At 39.1% G+C, this 19165-nt stretch overlaps 1 protein-coding gene across 1 annotated transcript in view; it reads right to left on the bottom strand.

Annotated features, from left to right (window-relative positions):
* CRYBG3 (beta-gamma crystallin domain containing 3) overlaps positions 1 to 19165 on the bottom strand; it is a gene marked incomplete at its 5' end in the record, with an annotated part of 64739 nt that overhangs the window by 19846 nt on the left and 25728 nt on the right. The window contains 8 exons of the mRNA XM_010135019.1: positions 2193 to 2225; positions 3206 to 3332; positions 6516 to 6658; positions 11225 to 11351; positions 13131 to 13264; positions 14336 to 14371; positions 15539 to 15653; positions 17022 to 17161. Of these exons, the coding sequence (XP_010133321.1) occupies positions 2193 to 2225; positions 3206 to 3332; positions 6516 to 6658; positions 11225 to 11351; positions 13131 to 13264; positions 14336 to 14371; positions 15539 to 15653; positions 17022 to 17161 (855 nt within the window). The remainder of the gene's footprint in view (positions 1 to 2192; positions 2226 to 3205; positions 3333 to 6515; positions 6659 to 11224; positions 11352 to 13130; positions 13265 to 14335; positions 14372 to 15538; positions 15654 to 17021; positions 17162 to 19165) is intronic.

Here is a 19165-nt window from a genome sequence, read left to right as displayed (position 1 = left end):
AGAGGCTTTGTTCTTGCTGAGCAAAATCAAGTTTTATTTATTAAAAATAAATGACTTCTTTAGAGCTGACAATTTCAGGCATTCTTACATTATATGTACCTTATTTATTAGAGACCCTGGCAGGAGGAAAAGGTCTGGCGAGTTACTGAGAGATTTAAAAAAATACAGTTGCTTCTCAATTTCTGACGAGCAACTAAAAGCAGAAGTAAAAATAAGACACACTCTTGTAGACAGTGAAAACAGTTCCCTTAGCTCAGTCATGTTTATTAAAGGTGGGAGAATGTATGATCATTCATAACAACCTGTATATGGCTTATACAAGGGTCAAACACTGGGATGCTCAAGGATTTGCCAGCTCACACACACCACATTTTGAAGTTCTGAACTAAGAGACTGCTGCACACACAGACATGTTTATTTTACTATGAATAGGAAATTTTTCATATTTATTCAAAAGACCATCCTTTACTTATCCTAAGTGACTGAACGATTTCCCATACAAACTTAAAATATTTCACCTCCTAAAAGAACTGCAGCAATATGAACAATGTTCTTCCTTCCCTAGCTGTAGGGCAGAGTGCTATGAAAACCAGGTTTGTGATAAATCAGTATTTTTTATAAAAGGTGAATCTAGTACTTGTCAGTACTTAAAGGTTGGGTGTTTTTTTTTTTTAAAAGGTGCATTTACACACACAGAGTTTTTTCACATATTACTGGAAATAAAAAGACTGTAAAGCACAACTTATTGAAACTTCAAAGGTTTGAATTGATCTTAAATGTCTGCAGATCTGGTATTGCTTACCAAGGCCTTACTGTGAACAAAATTAGAAGCCTTTGGATTTGGCCGCAAACTGCCGAATGAATAGGTCTGGCAGGAAATCAGTGTTTAAGGCTAAAATAATACACCAATTATGTCTTCAGACAGGAAACATTTCCTGTAGTCCTGGCTTAATCATAAAATTGTAGAACTAGAACACTTGGGAGAAAAAGAAGGGTGTGGTCAACGTGCTAAGTAACACAATGCGTGTGTTTCCCATGTGCTCACAGCCATTATACCCATCCAAGCAAGAAAGGGCAAAACCGTGTCTGGATGACAAAATACTTTCCTGAAACAGAACCACTGAAGCCTCTTTTGTCTGAAAAAACGCCATGTTTCTTGGAATACAGTTTTCCAAATTTGCTTAATTAAAAACATGTCATAGAAAAAGCAATGCAACACTTAGATCATCACCTGTGCTAGTAGCACACTCCAGGACAGAAAAAGAGAACTCGAACAACTAATGCAGAAAGGAAGGAGAGCCCTGTTGGGACCGAATGTTGTGGGAGACACAGACCATGCTTGGTGATGAGCACAAACACTTAGAGCAGGTTTCTGTTTTAAGAAGATATCACAAAGGTACATTAATGGAACATAACCTGGTGAGATAAGGACCAAAAGTGTACAACCCTAAACAACTTGTTCTTAGACCAAGAGTGAATTACAGGGATCACTTTCTCTTTTTACGTTGTCACCAAGTTAGACACAACTTTCAGGGAAATTGTTGGAATGTGTCATAGAAGAGATTTATCATGGATTTATTATAATCTGGATGTATTCAGTTAAGGTCATATGTTACCGTGAGGAAAAGGGGAGCATGGAGTGGGTGGTGCCTACTCCTTAAGGAGTGGCTATACATGCTCAGGAGACTACAAAAATCAGAGCTACCAGTACCGAAGACTGAAAAACCGAGCTTCCCCTGTTGATGCATCTGCAGGTTTGAAGAGTGCAGTTCAATTTTCTACAGCATATACTTTCTTATTCACCTCAAACATGAACAAGATAGTGACAAACCAGATACAATGCAAAATAATGGAAAGAAAATATATCACAAAGAGAAGGATGAACGCAAGTTTCCAGAAACAGGAAGGAAAGAAGAGGAAAATAAATATCTATAGAGTCACACGAAACCTATGGAACTGCTTGGACTTTGGAGGACAGAATACTAAAGGGTATGATCTGGAATAAAGCAAAGAGCAGAACATTCCAAAGTTAACCTTTATACATCTACCAGTTTCCTTCATCAGTGGTCTGCTCAATGGAGATGATAATACTGAGGTATCATCTGAACTAACAAAGCAAGACATTCAATGTTACCTGCATTAATTATTCAATGTAGTTTAGTACTAGAGACTGTTACACAAGGTCAACATACCAAATGCGGAGGCTCATTCATTCCAAGCGGTTCCTGCAACAATAAATATATATATTCATGCATATAAATAAATACATTACAATCTATTCTCTAGAAGACATGTCAGGTTCCTGAAATTTGTTAGTTAGGAACTCAAGAGCAGAGAAAAAACACACTTCCCAGGCTCTTGGCACAATTCTCTTCCCAAGCCTCTGCCATCAGCTGCCTGTAAGCTCATGACTACCTGCCTGACTATTCAGCACCTTTCACACAGAGAACTTATGTCAGCATTAATTGCTTCACATAATGTGCATTAGAATCCACGTAAACATCTCTGCATTTATTTTTGCATTTTTGCATCTCTTGAAAAAAGACAAAATTAAAACCAACAGAAGACCATGTCATCCCTTTCAACACGTGCTCTTCAGAATATGGTTAAACATTCCATTCCTATTTCAAGTGCAGTAGTGTCATTTATTACATACGTATTACTGAGAATTGTCTTCATTTTGCATTAGGATTTTGACAGTTCTGGCACTAATCTATTTGGCTTGTACTACTTTGGATTCAATAATGGATTAAAAATATTTTCTGACTTTATTCACTATACACATTACAAATATTATAGTGTAAAAGCAATAATAAAAAATTCAGACCTTTATTATAGTGCAACAATATGGGTCAGATAAATTCGCAAGTATTTTTATATCTGTTATCAATTAGACATTATAAATTACTATGTTTTAAGGCAAATGCTCTTTCCCGGCTAGGTTATTCTTTCCATAAATGCTGTCTGCCAAAGAGAAGTTCTTATGAAGTTTTCCCGACAATTTTCTCAACATACAGAAAGATTAAGAGCATCCATTTCAGTCTTCATCCTGAACAGACTCATTATGTCATTCACAAGAGTGTTTAACTTGTTTCCAAGTAAATGAACTGATTAAACAAAAGAGCCCACATTATAACATTATTGTATGCTCTGAACTCCAGAGGTCTCATTTAAGTTTTCCCCTTAACAAATTCTGGTAACTCACCAACTTAATAGGTCGAATCGACATGATGATTTTACTAGATCCTCCCCAGTCAAAAAAGCATTTATATTTTCCTTTCTCCAGTACGTACTGTTCTCCACAGAAGTGTTTCTGCTGATACGCCACCCACCTGGGGAATGACAACATAAATCACACCGAAAACATCACATTTTTCTCTGCAATTTGTTGAAAATACTAACAAGTTAAATAGAACAATTTTCTCTGGAGTTTTCTTGAGAAGTCCACCTGACTGACAGTGTGACATTAAACCCAACGAGAGACACGTAATTGTCACACACTTGATTTTGGGCTTTTACTTTGCAAACACTACTTTGACAAACACACAGCTTTGGGTCTCTCTCTTTCTACCAAACATGCACTCAGCATGAGATGATGATTTGCTTAGCAGCCCAGAGGAAAGACAAGTTTTTGAATCTCTCAGCTGAATCTTCACCTGTTCAGCATCCCCCCAAACAGGGCTTTCTTCCAATTTTTTCAGCTGCACTTAAACGATGCAAGAAGAGAAATAAACAAGGGAGCCCTGATAAGGTGAGATAAAGTAAAAGCTTGCAATGGTTGGCAGTTCAAGTTTCCACCACCCTGCCTTCTTTGCTGTGATTTTAAAAGAAACTGCCAACTACATGAGATCAGGGGCCCCTCTATCCCTGCACACGCCCTTGACAGTGGCAAAAGTAGATGGAAGCTAGTTAGAGAGATGCTGCTAACTTAGCCACTTCTGGTGGTGCATTTCTCTCAGTGACCCAGCACCCGGGACTGTTATATTAGAGGACATCTCCTTTCCTAGTACTTTTAGCACCCATTTGTGAATGTTTGTCATTAATTTGTCAAACGGTTTTTTAAACCTCTTGATGCTCTCTGCTACCACAGCTTCCTTCAGCAGCAAATTTCAGAAATTCACTGCCTCTGGCATAAGAAAGGCTTTTGCTCCCCACCTATAAATCTGTTTTAAAGCAATTTTCAGCTTGTTCCGGAAAGCATCCCCCAGTTGTTGCCATGCAGAAGTCTCTGAAGGCTGCTGCATTACGCTTGTCTACCATCTTCAGAATTTTGCAGTTCTCATTCATATCCCTCTTCAGCCATCTTTTCAACTTGAGTCCCAGCCTTTCATCCGCATGAGACACTAATATCCAGACTCCACATCAGCAGTTCAAATGCCCCACTATTGCTTCCTGCCCTAAGTTTGATGCTTTTTTAGTCTCACTTAATGGTTGCCGATTCCTATCACCATTAGGACAGGTAAAACAATGCTAATACTGCACTTTTTAAATTACTATGAAATTTCCACCCACGATTCCACAGCACTCTTTTCCAATAATGTATTTTACGCTTTAGCACTTGAGATCATTCTTTATGTACACTACCACTCCCTTGTCTATGATAGCCTACTTTATCATTCCTATAGTTGTTCCTATAGGAGTTGGTAGCTCCTCTGCTTATCCTTCCGGTTGAATCTCCGTGGTATCTCTTGTACCAGAGCTGTTATTTCAGGCCAAGCATTCCAGTTCTTTCAAACCATTCTTTAGGCTTCTAGCACTACTCATCCCCGCTCCCTAGAAGCTGAAATTTATTTCTGTAATCCTGCTCAAGTGATAACCACCAGTGGTGATCGTAATGGATGCGTATGACGGCTCCATCCGTCTCAAAGCAGAGCTGGGGGGGGACAGATAGCAACACAATAGCCAAGGACTAACTTGAGCAATACACCCGCCTAACCACAGTGCTGGTCAGTGTCTGACTCAAGCCAGAAGAAACTAACATCTGTAGTGAGTATGCAAGTATAACGAGTCGATCATCTTACTCCATGAACAGTGGACAGCCCAGGACCACTGAGCTATCCTGCATGGCAGCAGGCTGCACATGAGCATCTCCCCTTGAGCAGGGATGCCTCTCAGGGTTACTCCTTGAGGCTGAGCTAAATGATATAGAAGATTGATTGTACAGATGTAATGCTTTAGACATAAACTGTTGATCGAGACTGGGACTAAGACTTGATCTAGCCGCAGCTAAGCTCCTAGCTGAGGAGATTAGAACAGAAGAGGTTCCTTTCTGAATCTCACGACTGAACAGAAGGGTGTCTCTGACAGTTTTGTCTGACCCTGTTCTCTAATGCAGTAAATAATAAAGCGTACCTTGCCACTGAATCTTGTTAAACCACTGTCACATTTACCAATAAACTTTTTTAATTGCTGTTTTATATCAATAAACATATTACTGTTTCTCTCATAAGTGAAGTGCATCACTCCATCCATGAGTGAGTGAGTATCCCAGTTCTTAACATACCTAAAATCACTCTTCTGTATTTCCACCAAAGCTCCTGAAACTACAGTTTGTGTCAATCTTTGGAGGGACACAGAATCATAGAATGCTTTGGTTTGGAAGGGACCTTCAAAGCTCATCTAGTCCAACCTCCCTGCAGTGAGAAGAGACATCTGCAACTAGGTCACGTTGCCTAGAGCCCCATTCAACCTGACCTTGAATGTTTCCAGGGATGGGGCTTCTACCACCTCTCTGGGCAACCTGTGCCAGTGTTTCACCACTCTCAGTATAAAACACTTCTTCCTTGTATCTAGTCTAAGTCTCCCCCTCTTTCAGTTTAAAACCATCACCCCTTGTCCTGTTGCCAACAGGCCCTGCTAAAAGACTGTCCTCATCTTTCTTAAAGGCCCCCCCTTGAGTACTGGAATGCTTCAGTAAGGTCTCCCCAGAACTTTCTCTTCTCCAGGTTGAACAACCCCAACACTCTCAGCCTGTCCTCACAGCAGAGGTGCTCCAGCCCTCTCATCATTTTTGTGGTCCTTCTCTGTACCCACTCCAATAGGTTCATGTCCTTCTTGTGCTGTGGTCTCCAGACATAGACGCAGCAGTACTCCAGGTGAGGTTTCACCAGAGGAGGGTAGTGTCAGGATCACCTGCCTCAACTGGCTGGCCTCGCTTCTTTTGATGCGGGCCAGGATATGGTGGGCTTTCTGGGCTGTGAGCATGCATTTTCAGCTCACGTCCATCTAGTCTTTCATCCACCAGCATTCCCCCCAAGTCCTTCTCTGCATGGCTGCTCTCATGAGCTTTCTCTACTAACAAGACTGGCCAGATCCAAATCATAGTGTAGGTATGAGATTTACAGAAAACTAAGATTATTTTTTCTTCCATTTACCAAGGAAACTGAAAGAAACATTGTTCCCTCCAAAATGTTTACCACCTGTACCATGCGAAATATTTTGTTAAAAGATGTACACAAACCCAGCTGTGCATAAAAATATTTAATACTTCCATCCATATATTTCAATAGACTTACACTCCACTTCTCACAAGAATCGACCTCGTCTCTGGGCCAAATCCCGCTTGCTCCAAATCAGGTATTTCTTCATTGACAATGTCAAATCCTTTTCCATCATCATCATCAGACTGAAAAAGTGCCACTGATGACTCTATGAAATCCTAAGAGGAGGCAGCACAAGAATTAGAAGACTGGCTATCTAGACAGCTCATTGACACAATTTGGAAAAAGAGTTGTAGCCCGAAAGATAGCATTTTATAAAGCAGTGAGGGGGACTTAAGTGCCTCGTGTGAATCTTTATGGGATATTTTGGCTCTGAAGTGCCTAACTGGAGGCCTCGCAATCTGCTATGGCCTTCAGTGGTTTCCACTGAAGAGAGGAAGTACCTGCTGTCCCTAAGCACCCTCCTTTCTCCTCCATAAGGATGACTGAGAGTGATGTCTGTGTGGAAAACACAAGGGTTGGGGACATAGCATAGATCTTCCGACAGCTTCATAAATGACTACTTTGAGTACTACCATGACTACAGTCTTTTACTTCAAGTTCTCCTTCCTCATCCCTTCCCAGCGACACAATAATCACGGAGAGGAAAGGACAGGGCAAGATCACCTTTCCAGCACAAGGGGTCTGTAGTTTTTTGATACACCCATTGTATGACTCATCACTATAGGTACAAAATAAATCCCGCATGACACTGCCATGTTCTCTCTGATATAGCTACATGACATGGCTTTATGCTTTCAGCTAGCAGAGTTGCTTGACAGATGTCTTGCACAGCTTCAGATTATTTGAATATGGGTTTCAAATCTCCACTTCACAATTTTAAGCACTCCATTCAGTCACTGGTTGGGAAAGCATGAATCCATTCGCTTAATTCCTTTAACTTTTAACAAAAAGCATGAACTCAGTTCAGTTTCAGTTTCTGGAACAATCAGCAGTGCTAGAAGTTGAAAATAACTACAATTTGCAAACAAGAAAAATGGCTATCAAGCAAATGCAGGAGTTGGCACAGATTACAGACATGAGGACACCATCACAGGAATTATTACACTAAATACTTGCCACTGTAGCACTTACAAGCTACCAACCAGACAGCACTATGCTCAAGGCTACACTGAGGAACCAAAGACTCACAACAATCAAAACCCACTTAGAAATTAAGGCCAGGTCACATATGCAGACAGATTCATTTTGACAGGTGAACCTGATCAAACAGGCTCTTTAGAGGACACCATGCCTTTGTACACGTTTCCATCATAATGAAAAATACAATTTTAGAATGAACACTTGATGTGGCTCAACCTCTCTGTATTGTTTACAGGATGCTAAAAAGTGACAGAGTAAATTCTGTAGGAAAACTGGTTTTCCTACCGTGTTGACCATCTCCTTCTTTCATTTATTTAAAAAGATGCAACTACATCAGGTATACACTAGAAGTAAAAAGTGCCAGGTCTGGCAAAATCATCATGAACAACTGCAGCTTCAGACTACTTTTTAGAAAAAACATAAAACTAGTGCAGTTTTAGTGCAAATGAAAACCAGCTACTCTTCCACAGTCCTAAAGCAGGGACTTTCTAAGAGTTCCTGAAAAGCCATTTAGATCAAATCTGCACATAAATTTGACTAAATTTTAAATACTGAAATATATCCACAATTGTAACTACATTTAAAACATTTCAAATTCAGCCATCACTTTTTCCTCCCTTAATTTTCACTGTATCTTCTCTTAAAATAAGCAATAGGAGCAATACTTGGACTTTCAGACCAAGGCAAATAATTTCAGACTTGATAACATTAGTGGGAAAGCTCCAAAGGCAACAGGCTCTGCTCTGTTGAAAGAGACCAGAAAATTCACTCTTTTCCTTATCAGAACAGCCACAGGCAAGCAACAGCTTCACAGATTCTCTCATTTGACACTGCAGAAAAGAAGCAAGTGCAACTGTCCCCCCAAGCCAGCACACAGTACAAACTGCTGTCTGCCTCAGCAACAAGCCCTGTATTTGACTCCAGTGTGTCCAGTATAGATGTTGATAACTGAGCTGGCAGTATGCTGGAAAAAACAGTTCTAAAGTCCTTTCTATCTCTGCTTTCAAACTAGCTCCGAAACCCCCACGTTAGAGCTCGTAACTGTTCACAGCAGAAATATTTCAGACAGACAAAACCTGAAAGCTCTTGCAGCGTGCCCATATGCATGTACCTCTTCACCAGTGGGTGGGGAGGGGTGACTCGCAACAACCTCTCTTTTGTTTCTCATATATAACCTTTCTGATTTGTCATGAAATTAAATTCATGCCTCAGCTCAACCACAGTCACTGGTATGACTATAGAAACATGGGTTGGATTTTCCTAGCTCTGGTGGAAGCTGTCACGTTGAGCATCGTGGCACAGGAACATCTAAATAGCTGTGCATAGTACTAAGCCACATTGACAGAGCTGGTACTGACACGGGCTAATGAGACACGCTGTAGCCAGCCTGGCGCTCTGCAAAGCCATTTACGTGCTTCTGTACCATGCTCCCTGCTTCAGGAGCACGGCACATTTGATCTGACTCTGCCTGGAGCTGACTCAGGTACACAGAGCTCATTAGCTTCAGCTTCATGCTGTGTGAGCCAGGCTAAATTGTTTCAGGTCTGGGCTGGCCTTAAAGCCAACACAGCCAAGGTCACCTGGTGTCACATCTGAGATAAAAAAGAAAATGTCTAGCTGGACTGGCCCCTACATGAGACTACACGGTTGAGTATGTGTGAAGAGAAAGGTCCACGCCCAGCCCCTCTCCCTACCTAAGCTGACTGTGAATAATGCAACTCAGCTACGTTTCACAAAATCCTTAATCTTCTGCAGACACTCTCGAATTCATCTGACTAAAACAGAATTTCTAGGGAAGAGTAATAAAGATATGATATCCAGGAACATCGCCACAAAGTCTGAGACCACTGGAAACCTCTACCACACTTGTGACAGAATCTCTGAGATGACAGAGAAGAGCTAGTACATTTGCTGTGGAGCGAGGGGCCTTAAGCACACAGGACTAGTTATGCATTTTTGCTCAGGTCCTCTTGAAAATATGAGTTTGGTACCAAAATATCTTTAAAATCCTGATCTTAAGGATCGTATACAGAGTCATGAAGAGAGCATATGGCAAGCCTGAACACTGTACTGCATGCCAGAGACAGGCAGGCAGTCTGCTGGTCAAGCCAAACAACGAAATGCCAGTGCCATGAGTCATTTTATTGGCAACTGGCTCATTTGCCTTTAGTTATAGTACAATTTGAGGAAAAACACGACTTCCACTTCTATTATCAACGTGTATGTATTGGTATATATTTATATGCCAATTTGAATGAAATACATGTTAATACAGGAGTGCAAATGATACGTGTTTTTAAAATGTTAATGACTTGAGCATCCTGACTGTTCTAGGCATGAGTCAAATGAAATACGTGCGTATATGTGGAAGGCGATCCCTGCTAGGCACGTGCACAAGTTTAAGCTTGTAATTATAACCTCCGCGAAGAGGAAGATCTAAGAAGATCAATTTAGATTTACTCAAGTATCCTCAAAAGGAAAAACAAAGATTAGTCAGTAACTGAATAGGATTCTGTACACTCAAAATGAGGAGGTAGAAGAAAATTCCTGTTCCCTCAGAAATCTGAAAATATATTATTTAAAGGACATTTTTCTTCAGCTCAGTTTAGTCTCCTATCTTTAAGTTATATGATAGACTCTGATTATAAATATAATACTTTACCTAAGTGTGTTTCATATCAATCAAAACTGCAAATTGTGAATTTAAGCATTGCTTTTTTAGGTTCACATTAACTTTTTTTTAATGATTATTATTTTTAATTTTTTTAATAATGACTGTTGAGACAATGAGTTTGCTCTAAATGCCTGTCTTCAAATTTCACAAAGTTCCTATTCCTCAGGAATATCATATCTCCTCAGATGAGGAGATGAGTAATCCGAGTATACAAGACTGAGTAATCTCAGAGTGAACAATTTAATTCTCAAAAGAAGCCACTCTTGGCAGCTGTATTTTAAAGCTCACAGAGTTCCTATTATAATTTAAAAAAATCCTCAAATGCCCAAACAAACAAACAAACAAAACCCCTGCAGCCACAGGAAATGATAAAGAAGTTCTAATCCCATGTTCCCCCATCACTGAAAAGCCTAACTTTGCTTCTGATACTGGCCTCTGTGATAAAGTTTTTATCATTATTTCATCTTTGCTCCCACTAAACACATTTTAGTAGCAGGGATTTTTTCATTGTGATTATTTTTGCTGCCAAAATTTTCTGGCACAAAAATCACAGAGACAGAGGGTAATGCTGTTTTAAGGCTTGCAACAGCTGCTGTGTCGAAAAGCTATTTTTATTTTAATAAAGAACTACACTGCACACTTACGGATGTTAAACTTTAAAGCAAATTCTGTTCTACAGATTCAAATAGCTGGAAGTATTAAAGTGAGGTACCTGGAAAATCTGGCAGGTAGACAAGGGATGCTGCAAGATACATTCTTCATCTGACCTTTAAAAGGCTATTTAGAACCTGCTTTACAATGTATACAGTGCAGTCTGAATTTCAGCAAGTAGGAAAAGAATGAGAATGAACTTGGGCAAAAGATGGGATGACTAAACCTAAGACAACTGTATCATATACAAAGAGTAACTTTCCTCTTTATGAATAGAGCTGTGCATAATTTGTGTGAAATTCATGAAAGTACTTACAGCCTGAAGAAACCGGAAAGACAGAAGGACACTGTCAGTTCCCCCCCATGAGTGTCTGTCTTCGTAATATCCCTCTTCCAGCAAGTACTGACGGCCTTTGTAGCGTTCCTTATCGTAGGCCACCCATCTAGAGCCACCACAAAACAAAAGACAGTACTAAAAGCAAAACAACTGCACATGTGATTTTTCCCTAACAAAAGGGGAAGAGAACGTTTTAAGAACACTAAAATGAGTAACACAGACTCAGCTAACAAAGCAATGCTTGTTTGAAATCACAACAGGCACCCATGAAGTGTTCTTTGTTGATCAAAATCCCACCATGTGATTCTTTCTCTGAAACCAGCTTATTTGTATAACGCTTCTCCATGTTCCTCCTCTCAGTCTGCCATATTCCCAACACCAACGTTCGGTTCTACAGAGAACTACTACTACAGTAGTTCTACAGAGGCTAGTACGCATCTAGCGGCCAAAATGCTGTAAGCCACCAATTGCCAATGATAAAAAACAAGCAGCAGATTTTTTCTGTGTATTAATAAACACTGAGATTCCACCTTTGCTGGCGCTGGTGACAAAATTAATGGATTTCAGCAGAAGAAATTTTTGCCCGCTTATATTGTTTCCTGCTCTAATCTAAAAAACCATGCACATGTATCTATATAGACAAGTGAATTGAATGTATACAATATATTGCATATGCAATACATTTTAGCACTAAGAGAATGAAACTTTTTAAAGCATTTTGAACAACTAGATAAGGCTTGATTAAAAGATGGCATTTCCACATCAACTTTGAAAGCTCCAACAGATTCTGCTTTGAAAATGTGCTTCCCCCTCCTTCTTTCTGAAAGCATTTTTTTCATTAAAGCTCCCTTTTAAGTATTAGAACTGCTGTACAAATTCTGTTGGCATTGAAATTTGGCAGGCAGGGACAGGATAGCTTTACTTTTAGTACAATTTGGTTTACATTAATTCAGTTGTTTAAGTTACCACAGTATTAAAAATAAAAGCTGCCCCAACAGACAGAAGAATGATTTTTAATAATTTGAGGCTTCCCAGATCGTGAATGCATAATGTATTTATGAACAGACTGAGTATTCACAATTAAGTTTATTTTGAATTTAGTGCCTACAAAATTCTGACAACATCCTGAAAGGATGTATGTTACTGGATCTTTATATTGAAGTGCTGACCTTGAAAACGTTCAGGAAAAAAGCTGAAAGTTTCTGAAAACTATTTCATTGTTAAGCTCTTTGGCAGAAGCAACTACTCTGCATGCTTTCAGACAGAACTGTTTGGTTTTGGGAGAGGCTGAAGGAACAACATGTGGGGCCGGTAGGTTTCTAGAACAGCAGGCACTGAGCCTACCTCATGAGCAGCCCACGTGAGGGTTCTTTGTGCGCGTGTGTTGTATGACAGAGAAAGGGGCAGGGCAACACGGAATCAATCTAAGGCCTCAGTGAAGGAAAATAAAGGGTATATTCCTAATTCCAGATAACATGCAGGAGGTGGCAAAGGAAAACGATTACGACAAAACAGTTTACAGATTGCAGAGGCAGTAATATGTCAAATGGAAGATGGACCACACCTACCCAAGGTCACTTCAGTAAATTAGTAGAGACTATCAGAATTATAAAGTAATATAAATTAAAGTTCTCTGTGAATACTGTCATTAAGTAGCAAATTGGCCTAGTTTGCTAGAATCCAAATGGTAAACACTGACCTCACACCTCTCGCACACCTAGCTTTATCTGCCTATATTCCTTTAGACAAGCCACATAGTGAGGTAGTTTTATCCAAGGTTGACGTTTTACCAGTGAGAGCTTCTAATCACCGCCTACCTTTTCTTAGTATTTACTTATACTTTCCTATTTTAAAGTAAATAAATACGGAAGTGAAATATACTTACACTCCACCAATGACACGTATTGATCCAATTTCCTGAAACTCCTCTTTACTACCAAACAGAGCTGGGACAGAACTGATGTTTTCTGAAAACTCTTTGGACCATCCTCCAAAGTGGGTTTTCTCATATATTATTATCTAGAAAACACGATGTTGAACAATGCCTTGAGTTTGCCCTCAACAGTAATTTGAAGTTTGTGTGCGTGTGTACCGCTACAGTGGAAGACTCCTTTTTGACCCCTCCAACAAGCCAGCACTATGAAGAAAACTCAGGGTTGTAGTCCTCTGCCATTCTCATTCTTGAGCACCCCAGAAGCTGAAGAGACCCTTTTTTGGATTTAGATAGGCTTGTCAGGCTATTTGCAGATGTTTCCACAGAAGGATACTTTCATACAATTCTATACACGTAAATACACTCTGCAGCTATGTGACTGTGATTTATTCTGTAATCCTGTGTCTGGACAGTGTATATTAGCCTAGAGTGAAACCTGCCTGGTCACAGCCAGACACATTTAAAAGTAGAGGAGGTCTTTCTCTGTGCTTTGCTGAAATTATTTCAGTGACTGCAGTTAACACCCCCTTGAGGTTCTCTGGAATCACATGCATCAGCTATTAATAGTATTAATATTTATTGTAATATTTGTTAAAAAAATGCCTGAGTCTTGCATGTTTTTTTGTAGAATTAAAAGTTACCTAAAGCACTAGTGCTTTAGTGGAGAACTAGAAAAAGGACAGAAAAGGAGCAGTAACTCTGGATTAGCTTTCTGCTCCTCAAATCACTGAAGAGTCATGATCTCACTCAAGATTCTTGTATTAGGATCAGGTACAGGAAGGAAAGCAGGGTCCTATTTTGGCTCGCTTCCTCCCCTTCCCCCTCCTTTTATTTAAACTTGGTACATTAAATTGGAAAACCTCTCCTGGTCCCTTTCCATTACAGAGACTGATGTGTCAGTCAGGAAAACTAATTTTCTTCTGTAAAAGCTTCACAATTCTTCTATATTCTCCTAATATGTAATAAACATACTACTACTACATTTCATGAAACACTAATAAGAAAGTGGACTTGACAGCATTAGTGAATTCTTCTTCAGCATCAAACACTGTACACTTAATCAAACATCACATATCTCACAAGAAGAAAACAACTTAAGTAAAGGTTTTTTATTTCCAATGTGCTCATATTTTATTCTGAATATTCTCAGTGCTTACCTTGACATTTACCGGCATTTGTACCTTTAGTCCACCCTAAAAAAAGATGGGGGGGGGGAAGAAAAAGGTATTTATATGAAAGTTAAATTTATGCTTTGACACATATTTTGTAGTACTATCAGAGCATGACGTTTTTGTAATTATATTCACCATTTTCAGTGTTGATCAAATCAAACACCAGTTTAAATACTCTGATAATTCATAAAGGCTAGGGACACTGTAAACCTGACCTATAACTAAATCAGTGCATTAACAAGCCCATAGGAGTGCAAGCAATTTGAAAATTTTCCTTCCTTGTCTACTAGCAATTTAAAGCAAATATTTACTATGTGTTTTTAAACTAATTTATACTGACCAATTTTTAAAATTAACTTTAAAGGCTTTTCTGTATATATTTCAAGTTTCTTAATCACAAATGGTAGAACATGAAGAAACTATAAGCACCAGAAGATGAAGAAAATATGAGCTTACATATTCATGTCTATGGTCAAAGAGCAAATACAACAAATGCATTTTCTCTGGATTTGTTAGTGAATGGTGTTGTTAGTAAGACAGCTACCTCCCATAACTAACTAAAATGACAACTGTTAGGTCTTATTCCTTTGCTGTTTTTAAACTGTCATTCTGTGAACTTGCTATGTATACAGTAGAATTATATATTACACCCTTCCACATCTCTTTGTATTTCGATCTACATGATGTCTATCAAAACAAATATTCTCTGCACCTCCCAAGATCTTTGTGCAGTATGTGGTGACAGGAATACTAGTGAGTAATAAAACTCCTCACCTGGTCTTTCACCCCCAGGTACACTCTAGCTGTACCATTAAAAAAAAAAACCCAGAAAAATCAACAACTTCTGAAGAGCTTTTTAAGTTAATGAACCGGTGCTGACTACGAGGAAATTAAGAGCCTTTCAGTTCTGTCTTATTTGATCTCTACTCAACAACTGCAGTTTCCCAGGAAAATGTTGTGGCGAATCAGGCGCTTATTTGAGTAGACACAGAAGCCCAGCAAGCCAGGATGACTTCCATGCTATTACAACACTGCAAATGCTCCGTGATGTGAGATGAGTGTTATATATATAAGGATTAACCTTGAAAGGACATTAGAACCTAAGCTATATTTAGGTCAAAACGTTTGAGGGAGGAACAATAGAAAAAGTAAGGCACACAACTTATTAGGGAGTTGCGAAGTCCTCACCATTTTTAAGGGTCGCAGAGATTTTACATCTACTGAAGGAATTTCAGATGGTGAATCACATTCTTCCAAAACCTTGATTTCTCCCTTGTAATTGAAGTCTGAATAAGCAAGCCATCTATAACAGTAAGGATAAAGGACTTATTAATCTCATTAGACAGATTACAAAGATCTTATTAGAATTTTCTTTTTTGTACTTGTAGGAGCTAGATAACGTGTTTTAGATACTGCCAGTAAATCAAATCAAAGCCATATTTAAATACACTGGCAACATCAATACCAAGATGATCTCAGATTTTTTTCTCAGTCCAAACTAAACATAACTGAAAGAGGGGAAAAAAAAAAAAATCACCTTTTTGTTCATTTACTTTAAGCAGCCAGTTTGCTACTCTATGAGTATACAAAACCAATGTTAGTACTGAGGATGAGACACGTGAATCAAATTTTACCTAGGATTGTCACCTTTGGAATCAAAAGGCTTCTGACATCAATAATACTTTGTTTTTTCAGCAGAAGTTATTGAAATAGCTGATTTTTAGCACCACTTCACAAAGCAAGCTATCGTAATTTTGACAAGACAATTAAAAATGCTGAGACTCCTTCACACTGCTTTAAATCAAAAAGAAAGCTGAATGTAAAAGTGGGACACAGGGTTAGTAAACCAAATAAGGAATGGAGGAGGATCATTGAAAAATTACTGGAGTAATTGGAAAATTATTTTCTTAAAATGACACACATAGACCATAAGCAGTTACAAGTTATACTAAGTTCTGTCAAAGCTAAGACAAGACCCTGTTTTCAATTCCTTCACCACCCCGAGCTTCACAGGTATACTGCGAGATTGTGGGAAGGAAGGCTTGGCTCACACGGAGAGGCAAACTCAAGACTCTAGTAACAGAATAGCTAATGACATTCTGCAGCAGCTTGTGAGAAGAGGCACAGAACTCCCAGAATTCAGAAACTGTGAAGTGATGGCTATTTACTCAGGACACAGGCTGTTCTGCTCAATACTGGAAATGCTGGGATACCTAGGGGCCTGAATGATATTGCATCACCTCTTTCCAGAAAGTCAGGATACAGCTGTGGCTTGAGAAATGCTTGGATGATGTAATATTCATTTTCTGTTATTCAGCCATAGTGTTATAGTTACAACAGGGTGAGTGACTAGGGAGACAGTATCTATTCTCCAGTGAACTAAAAGCTAATTATAGCTGAGCTACTTCTTCTATTTATAAAAGCTACTCAAAGATGGAATTATAGAAGACCAGCCAGCAGCTAGAGGAAAAATGCCTTCAAAAATTTGGTACCACTACCAGAAGCCCACACAGCACCACGCTGAAGCGTAGAGCTGAGAATATCTAGCACGTGTTAACTGCTAAGTAGCAAAACCCCCAAATATTGTTCCTATCGCTGATTTGACTTTCATCCTACAATTGTGCTCCTCCTACCTGCTGTCAAAATGCTATTAAAAAAGTTCAGTACTCACACTCCTGATTTGACTCTTATATAAGGATTTTTCTCAATATTCAGTTCTTCTAAATTGGCAACTCCACTCTGTATGCAGATAGGAAGTCCCTCTGCAACACCATCTGCCAGGCAGAACTCTACCTCTGGAATGCCACAGTCCTGCAAAAAGAAATCAAAGGGTAAGGCTTTATCCACACCTGAGTTTGCCCCATCACAGTACGGGAAAGGCCACTTATGTTTCCTTCTTTTTTCACCTGTCTTCTCACCCTTCTAATCTAACTCCGTATGATGGAAAGGTTTAGTTTTTAAAATGAAGACTAGAATTTTTAGAAAAGCTAGTGGAAGTAAACTTCCAGCTCCCACTATCTTTCAAAGAACTATGCATTTAAGACTGTTGGGCTACTTTCAAAAAGCTCAGTTTAAATACTCTCCATGGAAAGGATCTGACAGTATTTACTGATAGACAAACCATGCACATAATATTGCTGACTTTTGTTTAAAGGCAGTGCTTCCACAACACATATATAGATACATATGCATGCAGACCTAAAAACACCTAGAAATGTCTACTACATTCCCCCCTCCCTCCCTCAGTGGTAATTAGGTTCTGTAATGCATCCTACTACAGTTTCAAGCAACAGGAATTCAACAAATTTACAGCGTTTTAGACAAAGAAACAAAAAGATCAGTACTAGAAAATGTTTAGTTTAAGTCAACACTTTAGCAATTTCCCTGTAACTACGGAGCAACTTACTGAAGTTACCTTACTGAAGTTTTTCTACTGATAGACACCATGCTGGAGAAGAACTTACTGAACACATGAACTTCTCTAGAAATTGCAGGAATTTTATTGAACGACACTCACTTAATAATATTTATATACAATGCATTGCCAAAACTTTCTTCTCCAGCTTTCAAACACATCATGAATCAACAAGGATCTTCTGTAAGGCTCTGCTTCAGCAGCGCGTTACAGAACAGACTTCCTGTAGCAGTGAATGGTGGCTCACAGGCTTACAGACTTTGCTCAGCTTTAGCTGGACATCTTCAGTTCTCAGTGATAACTTCACAGCACCCCTCCCCTTATCCTCCTGACCCACAGGCCCGTTTGCATCAGGACAAAGGGTTTGGACAGTATAAAGAGACCTAAAAGTCCTAAATGTGGCTGGAGAAAGATGTCTTTGCATGTGCACTAGAGAAGAGGAATAAGAGGCTTCCCTGAGGGTGCCCTCAGAGAAGCACCTGATTACTGGATTTGTTGAGGACCCAGGCAGGGTCACACTGTGACAGAAATCCGACACAGCCTGTGACTTCTGTCAGACCCATAAAGCAAAACATGACACCTTGCAGAGAAAACCAGCAAGAGGGCACAAAAACTTTAAGTTACAGCACCTTATCTTGTGACAACATGCCTGCATGCTCTTTTTCACATAGGTTTTAAGTGAAGCTTTCAAATGAGGGAGTAACATCCCACCTAGAAATATGTCTTGTTGGTTAGTGAAGTTCTTTCAGTAGTTATTTAACTGTCAAAAATAAATGTGGCAATTATAATAGATAAGTTTCCACTTTCCTCATGAGACCTGAAGTAATGCAGTATATAGTTTCGGCAACTCTCCTTCATGCAAGATTTTGTTCCCTCTGTTGTACCTTGTGAACAATATTCTAAAAACAAAGAGCGTGCAAAAACTGCAGTACCAGAATTTTGTTTTCAGATGAGCAAAACCAGAAAAACTAGGAAAAAAGATTTTCCAGTACAACTCTACTTTATGGCGAAGCGCTGTGCAACACCATTCCTCAATTCTAAGTGTATTGATAGACAAGTTTTTTAAAAAAAAGAAACAGAAAACCCCTCCCCATACTTTTCACATGTATATATGTACCTTATGAAATCACAGTTAAGAAGTATTTGACGTTTTTCTAATAATACCTGATATGTGATAAGGCTGAAATATGTGAATCCAACAATAAAGCTTGGTACAGAAAATTAGAAGCTGTACCTATGAATTTCACAAATAATGATGCCAGACTCTTAATGGTTTCAGATAAATTCTGAAACAAAGTACCTACAAGACCAGACAAGCAGCAATATAAAGTATCTTTGCCTATGGGCTCAGACAGAATACAAGACAGAGTTTGTTTAATTTTAATTCAGCAGGCGGTTGC

The sequence above is a fragment of the Buceros rhinoceros genome, unplaced genomic scaffold (assembly GCF_000710305.1).
Source record: "Buceros rhinoceros silvestris isolate BGI_N320 unplaced genomic scaffold, ASM71030v1 scaffold12124, whole genome shotgun sequence".
NCBI lineage: Eukaryota > Metazoa > Chordata > Aves > Bucerotiformes > Bucerotidae > Buceros > Buceros rhinoceros.
The sequence above is the reverse complement of the archived record's forward strand: the minus strand, read 5'-3'. Positions and strand labels throughout refer to the sequence as shown.